Source organism: Typopeltis vanoorti, chromosome 15 (genome assembly GCF_054136105.1).
Source record: "Typopeltis vanoorti isolate ZY-2024b chromosome 15, IOZ_Tvanoo_1.0, whole genome shotgun sequence".
In the NCBI taxonomy this organism is placed as follows: Eukaryota; Metazoa; Arthropoda; class Arachnida; order Uropygi; family Thelyphonidae; genus Typopeltis; species Typopeltis vanoorti.
In genome coordinates this window covers 108568596-108586437 of record NC_143563.1, presented here as the reverse complement: position 1 = coordinate 108586437, position 17842 = coordinate 108568596, and the positions used below count along the sequence as shown (strand labels likewise).

At 35.3% G+C, this 17842-nt stretch overlaps 1 protein-coding gene across 2 annotated transcripts in view; it reads right to left on the bottom strand.

Annotated features, from left to right (window-relative positions):
- The window catches only part of Cdc27 (cell division cycle protein 27), a 392586-nt gene that overhangs the window by 110915 nt on the left and 263829 nt on the right, over window positions 1-17842 (bottom strand). For both annotated transcript variants that reach the window (XM_090405839.1, XM_090405840.1), the window contains one exon: window positions 4889-5097. In XM_090405839.1, coding sequence (XP_090261965.1) covers window positions 4889-5097 — 209 coding nt within the window. The remainder of the gene's footprint in view (window positions 1-4888; window positions 5098-17842) is intronic.

Sequence of the window (17842 nt, the reverse complement as noted above, 5' to 3'; positions counted from 1 at the left end):
TGAACTGTTAACACTAGTGGCCTGACTACTGGTTAAAAAAGAATATACTACACTACAATGAGGCCTGTTATTTATATGACTAAAGATCATTATATGGTTAAAACAAAATCAGCCTTAGCAGTGGCCAAATCAAATCTGAAATGACAGCTGAAATTATTATAAAAAACAGTAAAAGTTCACTGGAAGAATGCAAAATAGAAAGTTATATGGATTGAATGCATGCCACCAATTCAATTTACTGAGATTATTGTTGAAATTAGTGATTGATTAGAATTTCAAGCATATTTAAATTTGCATTCATACTAAGTTTTGCTTTAATGCAAGTAATAAGTGTCCTGTCTCCAGGACTTGATCAAAAAGCTAGATTTGAATCCTTGACTATATGGAAGTCTCTTCTAGTAGAAAGTTTTTAAAATTTATAAGTAAAATAAAAAATAACATTTATTTTGCAATGAATGTGAAGTACTATAATAAAAGCCTAACTTACATAAATACTATACAGTAACAGGAAAAACTACTTATAAAAGTGTCATAGTGAAAAACAACTATTAGATGGTGATAAAAACTATTTTTAAATAAAGAATTTAATGGAAGCATTCAACAGTCAATGATGCAAGTTATGCATATACATATTTAATTGAAAAAATAAGGGTAGTTTAAATTTTGTTATATGATTTTTGTTTTCATAAACATTGCGAAAGACAGTACAAAAAATACCAAATAATAAAGAGCTCCCGAAAGATTTGTGATCTTTGTTGATTTATTAAGTGTTTTCTTAGATTTAATTGTGTATTTTTAGTATATTATTGTAGTTTTTTAGTTTAATTATTTTACTATAGCATTTTATAATATAATTGCAGAAATATTATTAGTTTTTACTACTCTTAAGAATGGCACTGAAAACTCGTCACAACTGGACAGTGTCTAAAGCTCAAGTTGTTACTACTGAGGAGAGCATTTGTCATGATGAACAAAAGTGCTGCTGCAGTGATGATGATGATAATTTATCAGAGGATAAGCTGACATTAGAAATATCTCGATTAAAAGAAATTATTAGAAAATCTGCCACAGAATTGGAAAAGGTAGGAAAACTGATTAAACTTAGACAGGATAAGAAAAAGGATCAGAACAAGAACAGGAAAGTACTGAACTTGGTAGTCAAAATATTAATAACAACAAGTCAGTTAAAATCTAAGAAAAAAGAGATCACATGGTATGGTGATTCAATTTTAAAATTTGCATTTGCCAAGGGAGTCACCACTTCTAGTTTCCTGGGAACGAAAATTAAAAATATGACAAACATAATTGAAAACCAAAAAAGAAAAGCAAAAGAGATGGTAGTTCTGATATGTACAAATAATTTAAGTAGTGACAAATATAGCATGAGAGAAGATATGAAAAGTCTGTTGGAAGAAGTGAGAAAGAAATGTGAGAGAGTAAAAATTGTTGAATTACCATCCACATATGACAATACTGAGTCAATGAGGAGGACAATGATAGCAAATTATTTCATGCGCAGGCTGTGTAGAAGATATAGATGCAAGTTTTTAGATGTGTGGGATGTGTTTGATGGCAGAAAAGACTTGTATAAGAAGGATGTCCTGCACTTGAATTCATTTGGCATCAGAAGCCTGGAAAAATTACTTCTTGGTATGACACTTAATGCTTAATGCAGAGTCAGGGAAACTAGATCATCAAGGGAGGAATGGGAAAAATGATTGTGAAAGTTCAGCTATGGTATACAAGCCTGATAAAGATATGAATGTCTTTGAACATGGTTTGTATGTGGTGAAGGGGTGGAAAAATATGCTTTAGGTTTGGACATTTTAATTATGTCTGGGGAGAGAAAATTCTAGAACAAGACCAAATAGATTGCATATCTAATTATAAGAACAGGCTAGGTGGTAATTTATTATATCTATACACAGATGCCAGGAGCATCGGAAACAAAGAGGTTGAGTTTGTTGCTTTATTGAATACGATGTAGCCTAAGATTGTTGGCATTAATGAGACCTGGCTATCAGAATCAGATGTGGTAAGTGGATCGAGTATAATGGGTATACTACGGTTAGTAGTTGGAAGGAGACCAATCGTTCGATGCTGTTGGCACACTCTCCCTCGATGAGTCTTTGGACTCCCTGGAGATGTCAAATAATAATAATAATAATAATATTTTTAGGAATGAGAGGAGAGGTAGGAGAGGAGGAGGAGAGTTACTAATGATGTCAGATGACTTAAGTAAAGTTAATGTAGAAATACAAGAAAACAATGATGGTAATGGCCCATGTAGTTGCAGGGGATGAAGAAATGCAACGCCAATTTTGCCTCATGGGTACCAAACAAATGATCATTGTGGGTGACTTTAATTTTCAAAACATTGATTGGGTAGAAGAGAAATCTCATGATAAGAAAGAAAATGAATTTATTGAATTGTTGGAAGACAACTTTCTCAAGCAGCATGTGAAAGAAGGAACTCAGGGTCAAAGAGTGTTGTATTTGCTCACAGTGTCAGAAGGGTTCTCTGTCAAGAAAATGGCTATTTTACCACCAATTGGTGACAGTGATCCTGCTCTACTTTCTTGGAAATTATCTAATTGCATTGATGCTCCGATTAAAACAGGTTATATGCTGAACTACAAAGCTGGAAATTATGATCAACTTAGGTGAATACTATCTTTGGTCCCATAGTATCAGTTACTGAATGGGAAAAATATCAGCAACGCATGGGAATCTTTGAAAAAGTGCTTAAATGAAGCAGTATCTGAATGTATCCCTACTGTTCGAAGAATAAATAGATTGGGAGTGATATGAATGCCCAACCTTATTAAGCAAGAAATCCACAAGAAGATGATGATGTAGAAAGAATATTATGAGAATAAGAGTGAGATGAGTTATGAAACATAAAGCTCAGGCCAGAAAAGTAACGACTATTGTGAAGAAAACTAAATCAGAGTATGAAAAGAAACTGGCCATGCAAGCTAAAGGCAATCCAAAAGAATTTTGTCGTTATGCTGCAAGTAAAAGAAAGAATGAATGCAGAAGAATAACTTTATCGAATGCAGATGGTACTCGAGTGTCGGAAGCTAATGAGATTGTTGAGTTAATGAATACTCACTTTGGTAAGATATATCAACCAGGTGTATGTAACATGGTGCACAGTGCTACAGCTACATTGGATGAAGAGTTAGAGATTCATGAAAATGAGGTTGAAGAGCTGTTGCATAACCTAGATAAGAATTTGTTCTATAGGGATAGATGGTATATCAGCCCATTTGCTAAAGGAATGTTCAGTCGAATTGGCTATGCCTTTCACATGTTTGTACAACTTGAGTCTCAGCTCAGGAATGGAAGGAATGTATGATAGTTCCATTGTACATGGATGTTGCAAAAACTGATGTGTCTAACTACCGACCTATCAGTATGTGCAAGGAACAGCATGGGTTTACTCAAGGAAGATCATATTTTAGCAATTTGCTCATATTTTATAACAATGTTATGGTCGAGTTGAATAAAGGGAATGGATACACTATGACAATGTTTGGATTTTTCTAAGGCATCTGACAGGATACCACATGAAAGGCTATTACATAAACTGGAGAATATGGGATTGGAATATAAAACCTTCACTTGGATCAGGGGATGGTTGACAGATAGATATCAAAAAGTGGTATACAGTGGGTGTGAATCTGCCAGATTTAAAGTGACCAGTGGAGTACCTCAGGGTTCAGTCCTTTGGGCCATTATTGTTCAATCTATACTTTGATGACATCAGGAAGGATCTAACATCAGATGTGAAATTGTTTGCCGATGATGCAAAGACAGGCAGGCAATCAGGGATGCTACTGATATTCAGCAATTACAAAATGATATTAATAGACTGGAAATTTGGACAAATGATGGCTGTCAGATCATGTCAAAGTTATGCACTTTGGCATGATTAGAGTCCCAGTGGCATACTATATTAGCAGGGTTATGCTTCAAGAAACTGATGAGGAAAGGGATCTTGGTGTATTGGTGGATAGGAATTTCAAGTTCAAAGGTCACATAGCAAAAGTGGTAAATACAACTCAGAGGGTAATTGTGATGTTGAAGTACATCTTGACAGGTAAGGATAAGGAAGTCATTTTGCCTCTTTATAAGGCTTTGATAAGACCACACCTGGATTATTGTGCCCAAATTTGGTCTCTGAGGTTCCAAGGGGATAAAGAAGCTGTGGAAAGGGTGCAAAGAAGAGTTACAAATCTTATATCTGGATTATGGGATTAAGATTATGAGGAGAGATTGTGAGTATGTGGATTGCAGACACTGGTTAACAGGAGAAAGAGGGGGGTGATATGATAGGGGATCTATAACTTTTGAATGGGTGTTACAGGATATCAACTAATGAAATTTTTCATTACATGGAAGGTGTTGAGAGAACAAGAGGGCATCCATGGAAGTTAAATTTATTTGCAGTCAAGAAAGGGGTAAGAGCTAGGTTTTTCTCCCAGAGAGCAGTGAGTGAGTGGAATAATTTGCCCTTAGGGGTAGTGAGTGCATCTAGTCTGAATTAATTTAAGGGAAGGCATGATAGCTGGTTTGGGTGATTTATAGCCTCCCTCAACGAGTCCTTGACTTCTGGAAAATAATAATAATAATAACAAAAGTAGTTCCTTAAGCAGAGCATATTTCTTAAGAAAGCAATGAAGCAAAGATAAAATGCTTTGGGGTAGGTTATCTAAGTGAATACAATAAAAATTACTATTGCTGTATCACAAACTCCTATAAAAAAATTATACTGATATTCCAATTTATATTATTAACTTTTCATAATAAATCAATTGCACATATATTATAATAATTTCCAGTTAAGTGGATTAAAAAAGTAGTCCTATATATTATAACTCACCAAGCATTGTAGTGCCTTGGATCAATCCTAATGGCATTTCGGAAACAAGCCATGGCTTTATCCATTTCTTCTGTCATAACATGTTCATGTCCCAATAGAGTATATGCATAAGCAAAGTCTGGTTTTGCCTGAATTGCTCTCTGAAGAAATTTAATCGCAGTTTCATGCTCTTTTTGAAGACTGAAGCAATTTCCTGCAACACACCATGTCTAGGCAAAAAATGAAGATAGGATATTCTCTTAATAAAGAGGAACTTCTACAAAGAAATTCACATTCTATTCCAAATTTTTACATCATAAAAAATTATCAGAAAAATGCCTAAACCATTTTTTCATGCTTGGTCATTAGAACAGTATTTTTGGATGATAAAAAAATCCATGCCGGCCCACGGTACTAATGTACTTCTAGTAGAAAGGCTTATAAGTTGGCTATTCATAACTATAATTTTTCAGGAAATAACAATGTATACTAAATATTAATTATAATGACTTTTATACTTTCTGAGATGCTTAATGGTCAAAGCTGCATAACTGGGGGGAGACGTCCACATAGCATTTTAAGGAATGTGGAGAACGGCCCAGGACCCCTGAGATGTCTAATCTTCACCTTCTCATGGTGCACCCTGTTAGGTATCTACCTGGATACTGAATGAATGAGGATGGGCTGGCAGTTTGGGATTTAGCCCACCAAATTGTATTCTTATTCATTCAAACCACAATATAAAATGATGGTACAACATGATAGAATTTCATGCTGTTGCCCAGTTAAACAAGACTCCCGTTGTTTTCGCCAGAGTACTCCGGAGAAAACAGCAAAAAGTCAGCTACTGGAACAAATCCTGAAACACACCCCAACTCAACATCTCCAGAGTTCAAGTCGGTACTATCAACATAAGAAGTCTGAATGGCAAAGAAATGGTACTAGCTGAGAAATTGGATAAGTGCCAGATTGACATAATAGGGGTGACTGAAACAAAAAAGACTAAAACTGGTGAGATCTTGCTGAGCAATAAATACAAAATGTTATATTCAGTCAATGACAATCAAGGAAAAGGAGTAGTGAATGGCAGGCAATATCAAATGCAGTGATGTGGGCAAATATCAGAATGAGAAACTGGACAATGGTAGAAGTTGATGAATGTTTTGTAGCTTTAAAGAAAGCAACTGACACAATAAAAAAGGAAAAGTTGGTCCTTGTTGGGGATCTAAACAGCAGAGCAGGAAATGATTGTCAAACATACAAAAATATTTTGGGAAAATTTGGAGAAAACAGCAAAGCTAATAATAATCGCAAATACCTGTTGGATTTCTGCTCAGGACATGGACTGGTTATTACTAACACAATGTTCCAACATAAAAATATGCACAAATTCACATGGAGAGAAGAGACAAGGAACAAGAAAAGTCTCATTGACCATGTTATTCTTGACAGTGATGTTTTCTCTCTCTGGTGCAGGACATAGAGTGTACAAAGGATTTGAAATTGGAAGTGATCACCATTTAGTCTTGAGCAAGAAAAAATCATCATCATCATCAAATTCCTGCCATGTACCCTCAAGGGGTGTACAGGATATGACAGTACTACATGAAAAAATTACATCATTACTAACTTCCTATAAACAATTTTCCTCCAAATCAGTCTGTTACTTGTCAAGACTCCAACATTATCAGATCTTATATTTCTATCGTCTAAGGCACTTTGTACCGTATCAATCCACCCATATCTTGGTCTTCCTCTGGGTCGTTTTCCTGCCAACCTGGCAGAGAACACTTGTTTTGCTAATCTTTCCTCTCCCATTCTATTTAAGTGACCATACCACCTGAGATTAGCTTTGCTAATGCATTCCTGGATGCTGACAATGTCAAGTTCTTTCCTAATATCATCATTTTTAATATGATATTGCCATTGATGCCATCTGTTCACGCCTCTAATCTTTCTCAGGACTCTCATATCTGCGGTCTCTAGTCTTTGGTCAAGTGTTTTACTTCTGACCCAGCTCTCACATCCATAAGTTAAAATTGGTTTGAACACAGTCTTGTATACAGCTAATTTAGTGTTCCGACTAATTTCTTTCTTATTCCATATGAATTTATTCAATTGACTTCCCACGATACCAGCTTTGCTGATTCTGTTGTCTATTTCTATATTTAGTTTACCATCTTCAGTAAAAATTGTGCCTAAGTAGCTGAAATGTTTTACTTGTTCCACAGGTTCTCCATTCACAACACAGTTGACATTTTCAATGATTCTGCCTATTTTCATTGTCTTTGTCTTTTTATTGCTGACCTTCATACCATATCTATTACAACAGCTATTCAATTTAGTCAGAGAATCTTGCAGACTTGTAGCGGATTTATTTAGAAGTATAACATCATCCGCATAAAGCAAAGAGCTGACATTAACATCTCCAATTTTGATATCAGGTTTAATACCACATTCCTTCATAATGTGATCCATATAGATAATGAATAACAGAGGGGATAATGTACATCCTTGTCTCACACCAGATTTAACATTAAACCATCTTCCTGTACTTCCTTCAATTATAACTGCAGACTCACAACTCAAATAAAGACTAAGTATTGCTTGATATAATGCCCCATTGACACCATATAACTGCAGCGTATTGAATAGCTTCTCTCTTGGCACCTTGTCATATGCCTTTTCCAAATCGACAAAACTTAAATACAGATCTTTGTTATATTCCCATGCTTTCTCGACTATTTGTCGTAAAGTGAAGATCTGATCCTGACAGCCTCTATTTGGCCTGAATCCAGCTTGTTCTTCACCAAGCTTTTCTTCCACAATTCTTCTCAACCGTTTCTCAAGTATACTTGCATAGATCTTGCCAGGAACACTCAGTAGGGAAATACCTCTGTAATTCTCACATTCAGTTTTATTTCCCTTTTTATATATGGGTACTATGAGAGCTCTACTCCAATCATCGGGAATTCGTCCCTCTGTCCAGGCTTTCTGAACTATGCAGTGCAGCCACTGTAAGACTCTTATACCACCATACTTCAGCATTTCTGGTCGAATATCATCTACTCCTGCTGCCTTTCCACATTTCAAGCCTTTGATGGCTTTTTCTACTTCAAGTATGGATATGTATTCCTGACTGCATGCCTGGTCAGTGTTTTTTACCACTGTGCTGTTATCACTGCTTGTTTCATTTAGTAGTTTTTCAAAGTAATTACTCCATACTTCAAGGATATCTTTTTCTCCTGTTTTCATTTCACCTTTATCATCTCTAATTCCTTTTACAGCACTCTTTCCTCCATTCCTAAGCTTCTTCAACAACCTCCAGAATATTTTGCCACCTTCTTGATATTTATTTTCTATATTCTTGCCAAAGTCCTCCCATGACTTTTGTTTAGCTAGTTTTACACAGTGTTTAGCATTCTTGCATTTGTCTCTATATTCTCTAAGAGCACAAGCTGACTTATTTGCCAGGAACTTTTGATATGCTTTCTTCTTTTCCTTCACTGCCTCCTTAACTTCCTGTATCCACCAGGGAGTTCTGATTTTTTTATCTTTGCACACAACCTCACCACATGCCTCTCTGGCAGAATCAATCAATCAATGTTTCCTTCAGAGTTTTCCACTGAATCTCCAAGGTTTGATTCCTGTTCTCAAACTCTTTCATTTTCTTTTCAATAATATTTCTGTATTTTAGTCTACAGTTTACATCTGAGAGCTGCTCAACTTTTATTCGCTTTAAAACTTTCTTACATGTTATTCTTTTCAATATGAAATTCAATTTTATCCTGCTCAAGACTAAATAGTGATCACTTGCAATTTCAAATCCTCTGTACACTCTGGTGTCCTGCACCAGGGAGAAAACATCACTATCAACAATAACATAGTCAATGAGACTTTTCTTATTCCTAGCCTCTTCTCTCCATGTGAATTTGTGCACATTTTTATGTTGGAACATGGTGTTAGTAATAACCAGTCCATGTCCTGAGCAGAAATCCAACATATATTTGCCATTATTATTAGCTTTACTCTTTTCTCCAAATTTTCCCAAAATATTTTTGTATGTCTCACAATCATTTCCTACTCTACTATTTAGATCCCCAACAAGGATCAGCTTTTCCTTTTTCATTGTGTCAGTTGCTTTTTCTAAAGCCTCAAAAAATTCCTCCACTTCTACCTTAGTAGAACCTTCTGTGGGACCATAGGCACAAATAAGTCTCATTGTCCAGTTCCCCATTCTCATATTTGCCCACATTACTCTACTTGAGACTGACTGCCATTCAAGAAGATTAGCCTCTTATTTTGTGTTGAATACTATGGCTACTCCTTCTTTTCCTTGATTGTTATTGCCTGAATATAACATTTTGTATTTATTGCTCAGAAAGATCTCACCAGTTTTGGTCTTTTTTGTTTCAGTCACCCCTATTATGTCGATCTGGTACTTATCTAATTCCTCAGCTAGCTCCATTTCTTTGCCATTCAGGCTTCTTACGTTGATAGTACCGATCTTTAACTCTGGTGATGTTGAGTTGGGGTTTGTTTTCAGATTTGTTCCAGTAGCTGACTTTTCGCTGTTCGCCCTGGTTCCCTGGCGAAAACAACGGGGGGCCTTGTTTAACCGGGCGACGCCCCAGCCGGCATGAAATTTTGTCATGTTGTACCATCATTTTTTATTTTGGTTTAACCAATAAGAATACAATTTGGTCGGCTAAATCCCAAATTGCCAGCCCATCCTCGTTCGTTCAGTATCCAGGTAGATATCCAACAAGGTGCACCACGAGAAGGTGAGGATTGGACATTAGGTCAGAAGCCCTGGTCGGTTCTCCGCATTCCTTTAAAGGCTATGTGGAGGTCTCCTCTTAGTTATACAGCTTTGACCCTTAAGCACCCCGCAAGAAAAAATTGAATTTCATATTGAAAAGAAGAATGTGGAATAAAGTTTTAAAGCAAATAACAGTTGAGCAGCTCTCAGATGTAAACTGTAGACTAAAATACACAAACATTATTGAAGCAAAAATGAAAGAGTTTGAGAACAGGAACCAAACCTTGGAGAGTCAGTGGCAAATCCTGAAGAAAACATTGATTGAATCAGCGAGAGAGTCATGTAGTGAGGTTGTATGCAAGGATAGTTTGGTTTGGTTTATAGTTTATTTGGCACAAAAACTACAAAGGTCATACTGTGCCATACTAAAGGTTACATTAGCATTTACAGAAAATTTAAAAACAATATGTCTGTACAAGAATCTAGTTTCACAAAGCAGCATCTCTAGGTAAAGAACTGCTGTAGAGGGTGCAGCAACACACAAGGTGTTATTACAGTAGTGAAAAAATAGTTAACAATATAAGTTAATACATAATATATGAAACACTAAGCCAAGGAATGCAGTATCTACATGTATGTAAAATTATAATAGATGCCTTTATAGCAGTAAATATAGGCAAAAAGGGATTATTATACAATATGCATGGATGAAAATTGAATTTAGCAATGCAGTAGAAACAGAATTACTAGAAAGTACACAAATAGGTAAGATGTCCTACAGCACTACATGATTATTTGAAAAATAAAGTGGTAAATAAGATGCATACACAAAATGCATGTTAAGTGATACAGTATCTACATATAAACAAAATTACTGCAGAGGTTTCAGCAGTACATAAATAGATAACTATAGGCTAACATATGTATATACAAAACAAGACAAGGAAAGCAATGTCTACATCTAGTAAGATTACAACAAACATTATTATACTAATATTTAAAGAGTCAGAAAGGAATTATTATACAGCACTGATGCGTAAAATTTAGCATTATGGTATTTACATATTAACAAAATTACAGCAAGGTGATACAAATATACAAGATCAAGGCCCATGATAATACATAATTGGTCAGATTTAACCTAATGAAAAATATACAGTCATATCCCGACTTACGTGAATCCGGAGTTACGCAGTTTCTCATATGTATGTATTCCTGTCCCGCTTCACACCTCACCCGGTCGTATCTTTCAGGCGCCGGCCACATTCACCAGTGTCACACATGCTGTGACACTGGTGTCACACATGCTGTGACACTGGTGTCACACATGCTGTGACACTGGTGTCACACATGCTGTGAACAAGCACTGACGTGTTTCGCGCGGTCTCCATTCATACACGATTTTTATAGTCTACAAACCTTGCGATTGTTTAATGTTATGTTCTTGATAAAAATTTTATCACATAAAAAATAACAATGTCATCCAAAAGAAGCAAGTCCGATTCTTCTACAGCTAGCAAGAAAAGCAAAATATTAACTTTAGAAACAAAACTCAACATTATTAAGGATTTTGAAGGCGGAATGAAAATTTGCGAGCTAGTAAAGAAGTTCGATCTACAGGAATCCACAGTAAGAACAATCATAAAAGAAAGGTTTACAGATTTTGGAGGACATAGATTCTAACGAGGAACAAATTGTAGCCACAAGGCAAGGAATAAAAAAATCATTAGTTTGCTATGAAGAAATTTTGCGTGACAAGAAAAAGACATTATGCCGTCAGACTAATCTATTAGATTTTATGAAACCATCGACATCGAAATAACTTTCTTTTTTTTATGTATGAAAAACTACAATTATGATTATCTTTCTTAAAAAATGTAGGTGTTTTTGTAAACCTTTGGTCCCAATTGTATGTTTGTATATATAAATTACATGCAAAATTATACCCCGAGTTATGCGAATCCGACTTACGCGCTTTTTGTTGGTCCCACCTACCACGTAACATCGGGGTTTTACTGTATATGTATAAAAGTTAAGTTAAGCAAAAAAAAAAAAAAGTATTTACATATAAACAAATTTATGGTCAAATGTGTTTGTACAAATTAATTCTTTCTAAAAAAATTAAAAACCTCATGCAATTTGCCTGAGTCTGCTAGCATTTCCCTGAGTGTATATGGCTTGGTTAGATAAGCGAAAATTTCATTCCTCTCTTGTGTATATTTTTGTAAATCTACCAGAATATGATGAATAGTGAGACGTGTGTTGCATTTTCCACATATGGGAGGGTTATCAGCTCCCAGTAAACGAGAATGCGTAAGGTGACTGTGACCTATGCGGAGCCTAGCAAGGACAACCTTCTCCCTTCTCTTTGTACGTTGACTAGAATGCCAGTGTTTAATTTCAGGTATAATTTTATATAATTTGTTTGTTGATGTTCCTTGTCATGTTAACTCCCACTGAGCAATTAGCTTTGATCTTATAAGTTGTCTGTAGTCTGTATATGGAATTGTCAAATAGTATGTGGAGAAGGTATGGGCTGATTTAGCAGCTGCATCTGCAGCCTCATTTCCTTTGATTCCGATGTGGCTGGGAATCCAGCAGAACTGAACATCGAAATTAAGGATTTTCATTGTGTGAAGCAGGTGTAGCACTTCATAAAGTACTGGATGAGGATTAGCAGTTTTCTTTTATATCCATAAGTGCAAGCTGAATGGCATGTAACTCTGCTGTATAATTACTGCAGTCTAGTGGGATCTGATTTGAGATAATAATGTCAGGAAACACAGCAGCACAGCCAACAGAGGTGTTAGTTCTTGAACCATCATTATAGATGGGTAAGAAATCAGCATGTGCTGCTCTGTGTGCATTAAACAATTGTAGGTAAATGGACGATGGGGTATAAGATTTCTGCACTAATGTTGACAACATTAGTGCAGCTAATATTGTCAACATTTATACTAACAGCTTGTGCAGTTTCTTTAATATGCATACCAAAAGGATGTATAGCAGTTTGATGTATGTGATATTGAGCTTCCCAATGCAGAGAGAAAATACTATTCCATGTAGGGTGATCTGGGAGAGATTTTATTTTTAGGGCGTAATAAAGAGACAATTGTTTCCGTCGAAGTGATAGAGCCGGTTCATTTGCTTCTACATAGAGACTAGGAGTGGGTGAGGTGCGAAAGGCACCAGTAGCTATCCATATACCCTGATGATGGATGGAATCCAACTATCGTAGGTTAGTTGGATTCCATATGTTTTGACATACGAAATATCCAGAATGTATTACAAAATCGAATAGTTTTATAATATCTTGAGGAAAGATGTCAGCAAGTAATTTTAAAGTTTCCTTGAGAGGTATATTGGTATATAAAGATTCTATATCAAAACTAACCATAAGATCTGTAGGTTGTAATGAGACATCAAGAAATTGATTATAATCCAACCAACAGACAACTAAAGAAATTAAATTCTCTCCTTGATGAAGTTGTCAGTTTGGATAAAGACACAATTGAAAGACTTTAAACTCATTTTGCAAGACCTCCTAGATTTTATGGCCTTCCAAAAATCCATAAGATTGACTATCCTCTTCGTCCAATAGTAGATTTTATTGATTCTCCTACTTACCGTATAGCCAAATATCTAGCTAAATTATTGAAATCTTACATTGGCAACTCTAATTCTTTTTTAAAAAACTCCTCAGATTTCTTAGCAAAATTAAAAAATGTCTCATTACAACCGACAGATCTTATGGTTAGTTTTGATATAGAATCTTTATGTCAAAACAAATTTTATAGCCAAGTAGAAGGAACGGCCAAGGGAAGTCCTCTTTCTCCGGCTTTAGCCAACTTTTATTTAGAACATTTAGAAAAAGTCCTCTTCGCATCTATTTTCCCTCAACCATCTTTTTGGGTAAGATATATAGATGACATATTTACTATTTGGCCTCACAGCAAAAACGCTTTACCTTCCTTTTTAAACAGTATTAATTCCTTGCATCATCGCATAAAGTTTACTATGGAATTAGAAGAAAACAACCAGTTATCTTTTTTAGACGTTCTCCTCATCCGATCACCTTCAAATATTCTTACAACTACAGTATACAGGAAACCAACATTCACAGGTCGTTATATTCTTAAAGAATCAGCCCATCATCCATGTCAAAAAACAGGAATTATAAAATGCCTCATCAGAAGAGCCAAAACTAATTGTTCTACTTTTGATTATCTTCAGAAAGAACTTTCTACTATCCAACAACACATGAAACTCAATGGCTTTTCTGAAAAAAGTACTCAACATCTTCTCAATTCTTATAATCCTCCACAAAACAACAAAGTTTCAATACGTCGAGTGCCTATTCCTTATATCTCCAGTATTTCAGAACCTATCGCAAGAATTTTAAAGAAATATGATTTAACAACTACGTATTCACCTATTAACAAATTGTCTTCTCATTTTCCTTCTCCTAAAGACAAACGCTCAACTTTATCTCTTCCTGGAGTTTATCAAATTCCGTGCAACTGTGATCTCTCTTATTTTGGACAAACTGGATTCTCTTGAAAAAAGAATCCAAGAACATCAATCATCCATTCTTCACAACAAACCTGAAAAGTCTGGATTGGCTCAACACGGGATTGAAACTGACCACAGCATCCTTTGGTCCAGGACTTGCCTCTTACATAGATCCCGTTATAGGTTCAGACGTTTGTTCAAGGAAAGCGTGGAGGCCTGGTTCCATTGCCCCAACCTGAATCGTAATGACTGTATAGCTATATCAAAAATCTAGGAAAGTCTAATCAAGATTACTCATTAATTAATTTTTTTTTTTTTAATAGCAAATTCAATCATGTTTCTACTTCAAAATATTCCATTTCATACTTAGTGATATAACATCACGCGGCATGTTCTAATTTTAACGATCTATTGTTAGTATTCTAGCTTGTATTTTTTAAACTGTTCTTGTAATACCACTGACGATGGTCTGCTATTTCCAGACCGAAATATTTGGTTAAATAAATATCTTTCTTGTGATTACGTGCTTATATCATTCAAAGTTTCAGGATGCATCATCATCATTAATTTCCTAATACACACCTTTAAAGAGCATACAGGATATTATAACAGAAGCACATGATCAAGTTTATACAATTTTCCTCCAAATTACTCCCAGACATCAGCATGCCAATATTGTCAGATCTTCTATTTCTGCCAAACTGCACCAATCCATCTAGATCTTCATCTGGATTTTTTTCTTGACATCTCACATCAAACTTGTTTTGCAAATCTTTCCTCCCCAATTCTGTTTAAGTGAACATACAATCTCAGATTAGCTCAAATGCCAACAATATCAAGTTGCTTCCTGATATCTTAATTTTTAGTATGATTGTCACTGATGGCCTCTGTTCTTTTTCTCAGAACTTTCATATCTATAGACTCCAGTCTTTTATTCATTTATTTTTTTCCTAACCCAACTCTCAGATTCATAAGTTAGAAATGGTTTGAACATGGTCTTGTATACTGATAGTTTAATGTTTTGACTAATTTCTCACTTATTACATATTCATTTATTGAAATTGCTCTCATTATGCCTAATAACTGAAATATTTTACTTATTCTACAGGTTCCCCATTAAGAACCTATTCTTATATGTTTAATCTTTTCACTGCTAATTTTCATGGCAAATTTGTTATAGCTGCTATTCAATTTAGTTAAATAATCCCAGAGACTTGCACTGGATTTGTTTAAGAGTACAACATCGATATAAAGCAAAGAGCTAAGTGTGATATCTCCAATTCTGATGTTAGGCTTAATGCCACTTTCTTTCATAATGTGATCCATATTGGTAATGAATTAGAATGGAGATAGAGAGTACCTCTGTCACACCTGATTTTACATGAAACCATTTCCTTGTACTTCTTTCAATTCTAACTGCTGATTTACAACTTAAATATAGACTACTGTTTATATGTACTGCTTCTGGATAATGTTCTATTTATTCCATGTAATTGTAATATTCTGAACAGCTTTTCTTTTGGCACTTGCTGTATGTTTTTCCCAATCTACAAAATTTTAGTACAGATCCTTGTATATTCCTAGAATTTTTCAACTATATGTCACAAAGTGAAAATCTGCTCGTTGCAATCTTTATTTGGCATGAACAAAGATTTTGCCTATTCTAGTTTCTCTTCTCGAGTATGCTTGCAAAGCAAAAAGATTATCATTAGTACATCAGTAATTCAAAAGGTGGAACAACAATGGATTATTTTTCCATTCGCTGGCATACAAACCAAGATTTAGAGATGCATATAACCTTATCCAAAACTGTATAGAAATTCATCTGTAATACCTTCATTCATTTTCCTTTTTCACAGATGCAAACTTTGAGAGTTCTACTCCAGTCATCTGTAGTTGGACCTACTGAATTATGCAGTGTAATTCACTGTAAAAATTTTAGATACTTGAGAATTCTGGTCGAATATCATTTACTCCAGCTGCTTTTCTCAAGCATTAATATACAAGGTGTGACTATTAAATAACGAGACAAGGTGCACTGTGAATTGTGTATTCGTAGCAATGGGATGCACTTGCGGCGTGAATGAACTTGAAAGTTCTAGAAGCAGTTGAGATAAGCATTGTTCACTGTCGCTCATAATTAGTCTGTAGGCAGTTATAAAAGAAACACATGTGAAGTCACTTTGCTGGAATAATGTCTAATGTTAAACTTGAGCAGCGCATTAATCTCAAATTCCTTGTGAAATTGAAGAAATCGCTGACTGAGTGTTTGAAATTGTTGCAAGAGGTGTATGGTGATAATATAATGTCACATGCGCAAATGTTTGAATTGCACAAACGCTTTGCTGAAGGTCAAGAAAACATTGAAGAGGCGAAAATTAATGAAATTGTCCGCAACGATTGCCAATCAAGCATTCGGATGACAGCAGACATGGTGCACATTGATAAGGAGACTGTACAACAAATTTTGCATGAGCAATTGAACATGAATAAAGCCTGTGCCATAATGGTTCCCAAAAACTTGTGTCAGGAGCAGAAAGATTTGTGGAAACATTTGCACTAACATCATGGAACGGCTGACAGCGGAGAAGATAATCACATGTGATGAGACGTGGATTTTCCAGTATGATCCAGAAACAAAGAGTAAATCAATGCACTGGACAACTCCATCACCAAGAATGAAAAAAGCAAGAATGAGCAAGTCAAAACCGAAGGCAGTGCTAATCATTTTTTTTTTATATCAATAGTGTGGTAATAGTGGAATGGGCACCAGAGGGTCAGACAGTTAACCAACATTATTACCTTGAAGTTCTGGACAAGCTGAGAGAATGAGTGAGGAAGAAGAGACCTGATCTGTGAAAGAACAACGCTTGGATTCTCCATCAGGACAGTGCTCCAGACCACAATGCACTGTCTGTAAAGCAGTATCTGGCTGATAAGAAGATCCCAGTGTTGAGCCATCCACCGTACTCACCAGACTTGGTTTCATGCGACTTTTACCTTTTTCCAAAGTTGAAATCCACATTACAGGGCACCCATTTTCAGTCAGTGGATGAGGTGAAGGAGAAAATGGCAACGCTACTGAAGCAGATAAAATCTGATGACCTGCAGCACTGCTTCCAACAATGGAAAATTCGTATGCAGCAGTGTATAGATAGAGGAGAGGAGTATGTTGAAGGGGATAACAATTAAGTTGTACAATTGTAATAATAAACCACATTTTTGCAATCTCATTATTTAACAGCCACACCTCATATACTTTGGACTACAATGATATCTAAGTGCAGTGTTGTTTGTCTTTAAAGATACCTGTGGAATTAATATTATTTTCAGTTTATCAACATAATAAGGGTACTGTTATAAACAAACTATTTTAGTAACTAATAGTAATCAGAATACAATACTGATAATTAGTACAACATATCCTCAGGTTTTTAATGGCTCATGAGATACAGTAATCTTTTAAGATGATTAGCAACATATAGACCAGAAATTAATATTTTGCTTTGAATCTATCATCAGTGCATAAATAATCTGTAAGGTCAAGCAACAAACAATGGAATGTTTTTCTAATCAATGATACTTGCAAGCCACAATTTAGAGTAACATATGACAGATGATACAATAAAAAAATTAAATTAAAAATATATACACAAAAAAATAAAAAAAAAAAAAGAAACACTCCAGAGGAACATCCCAGT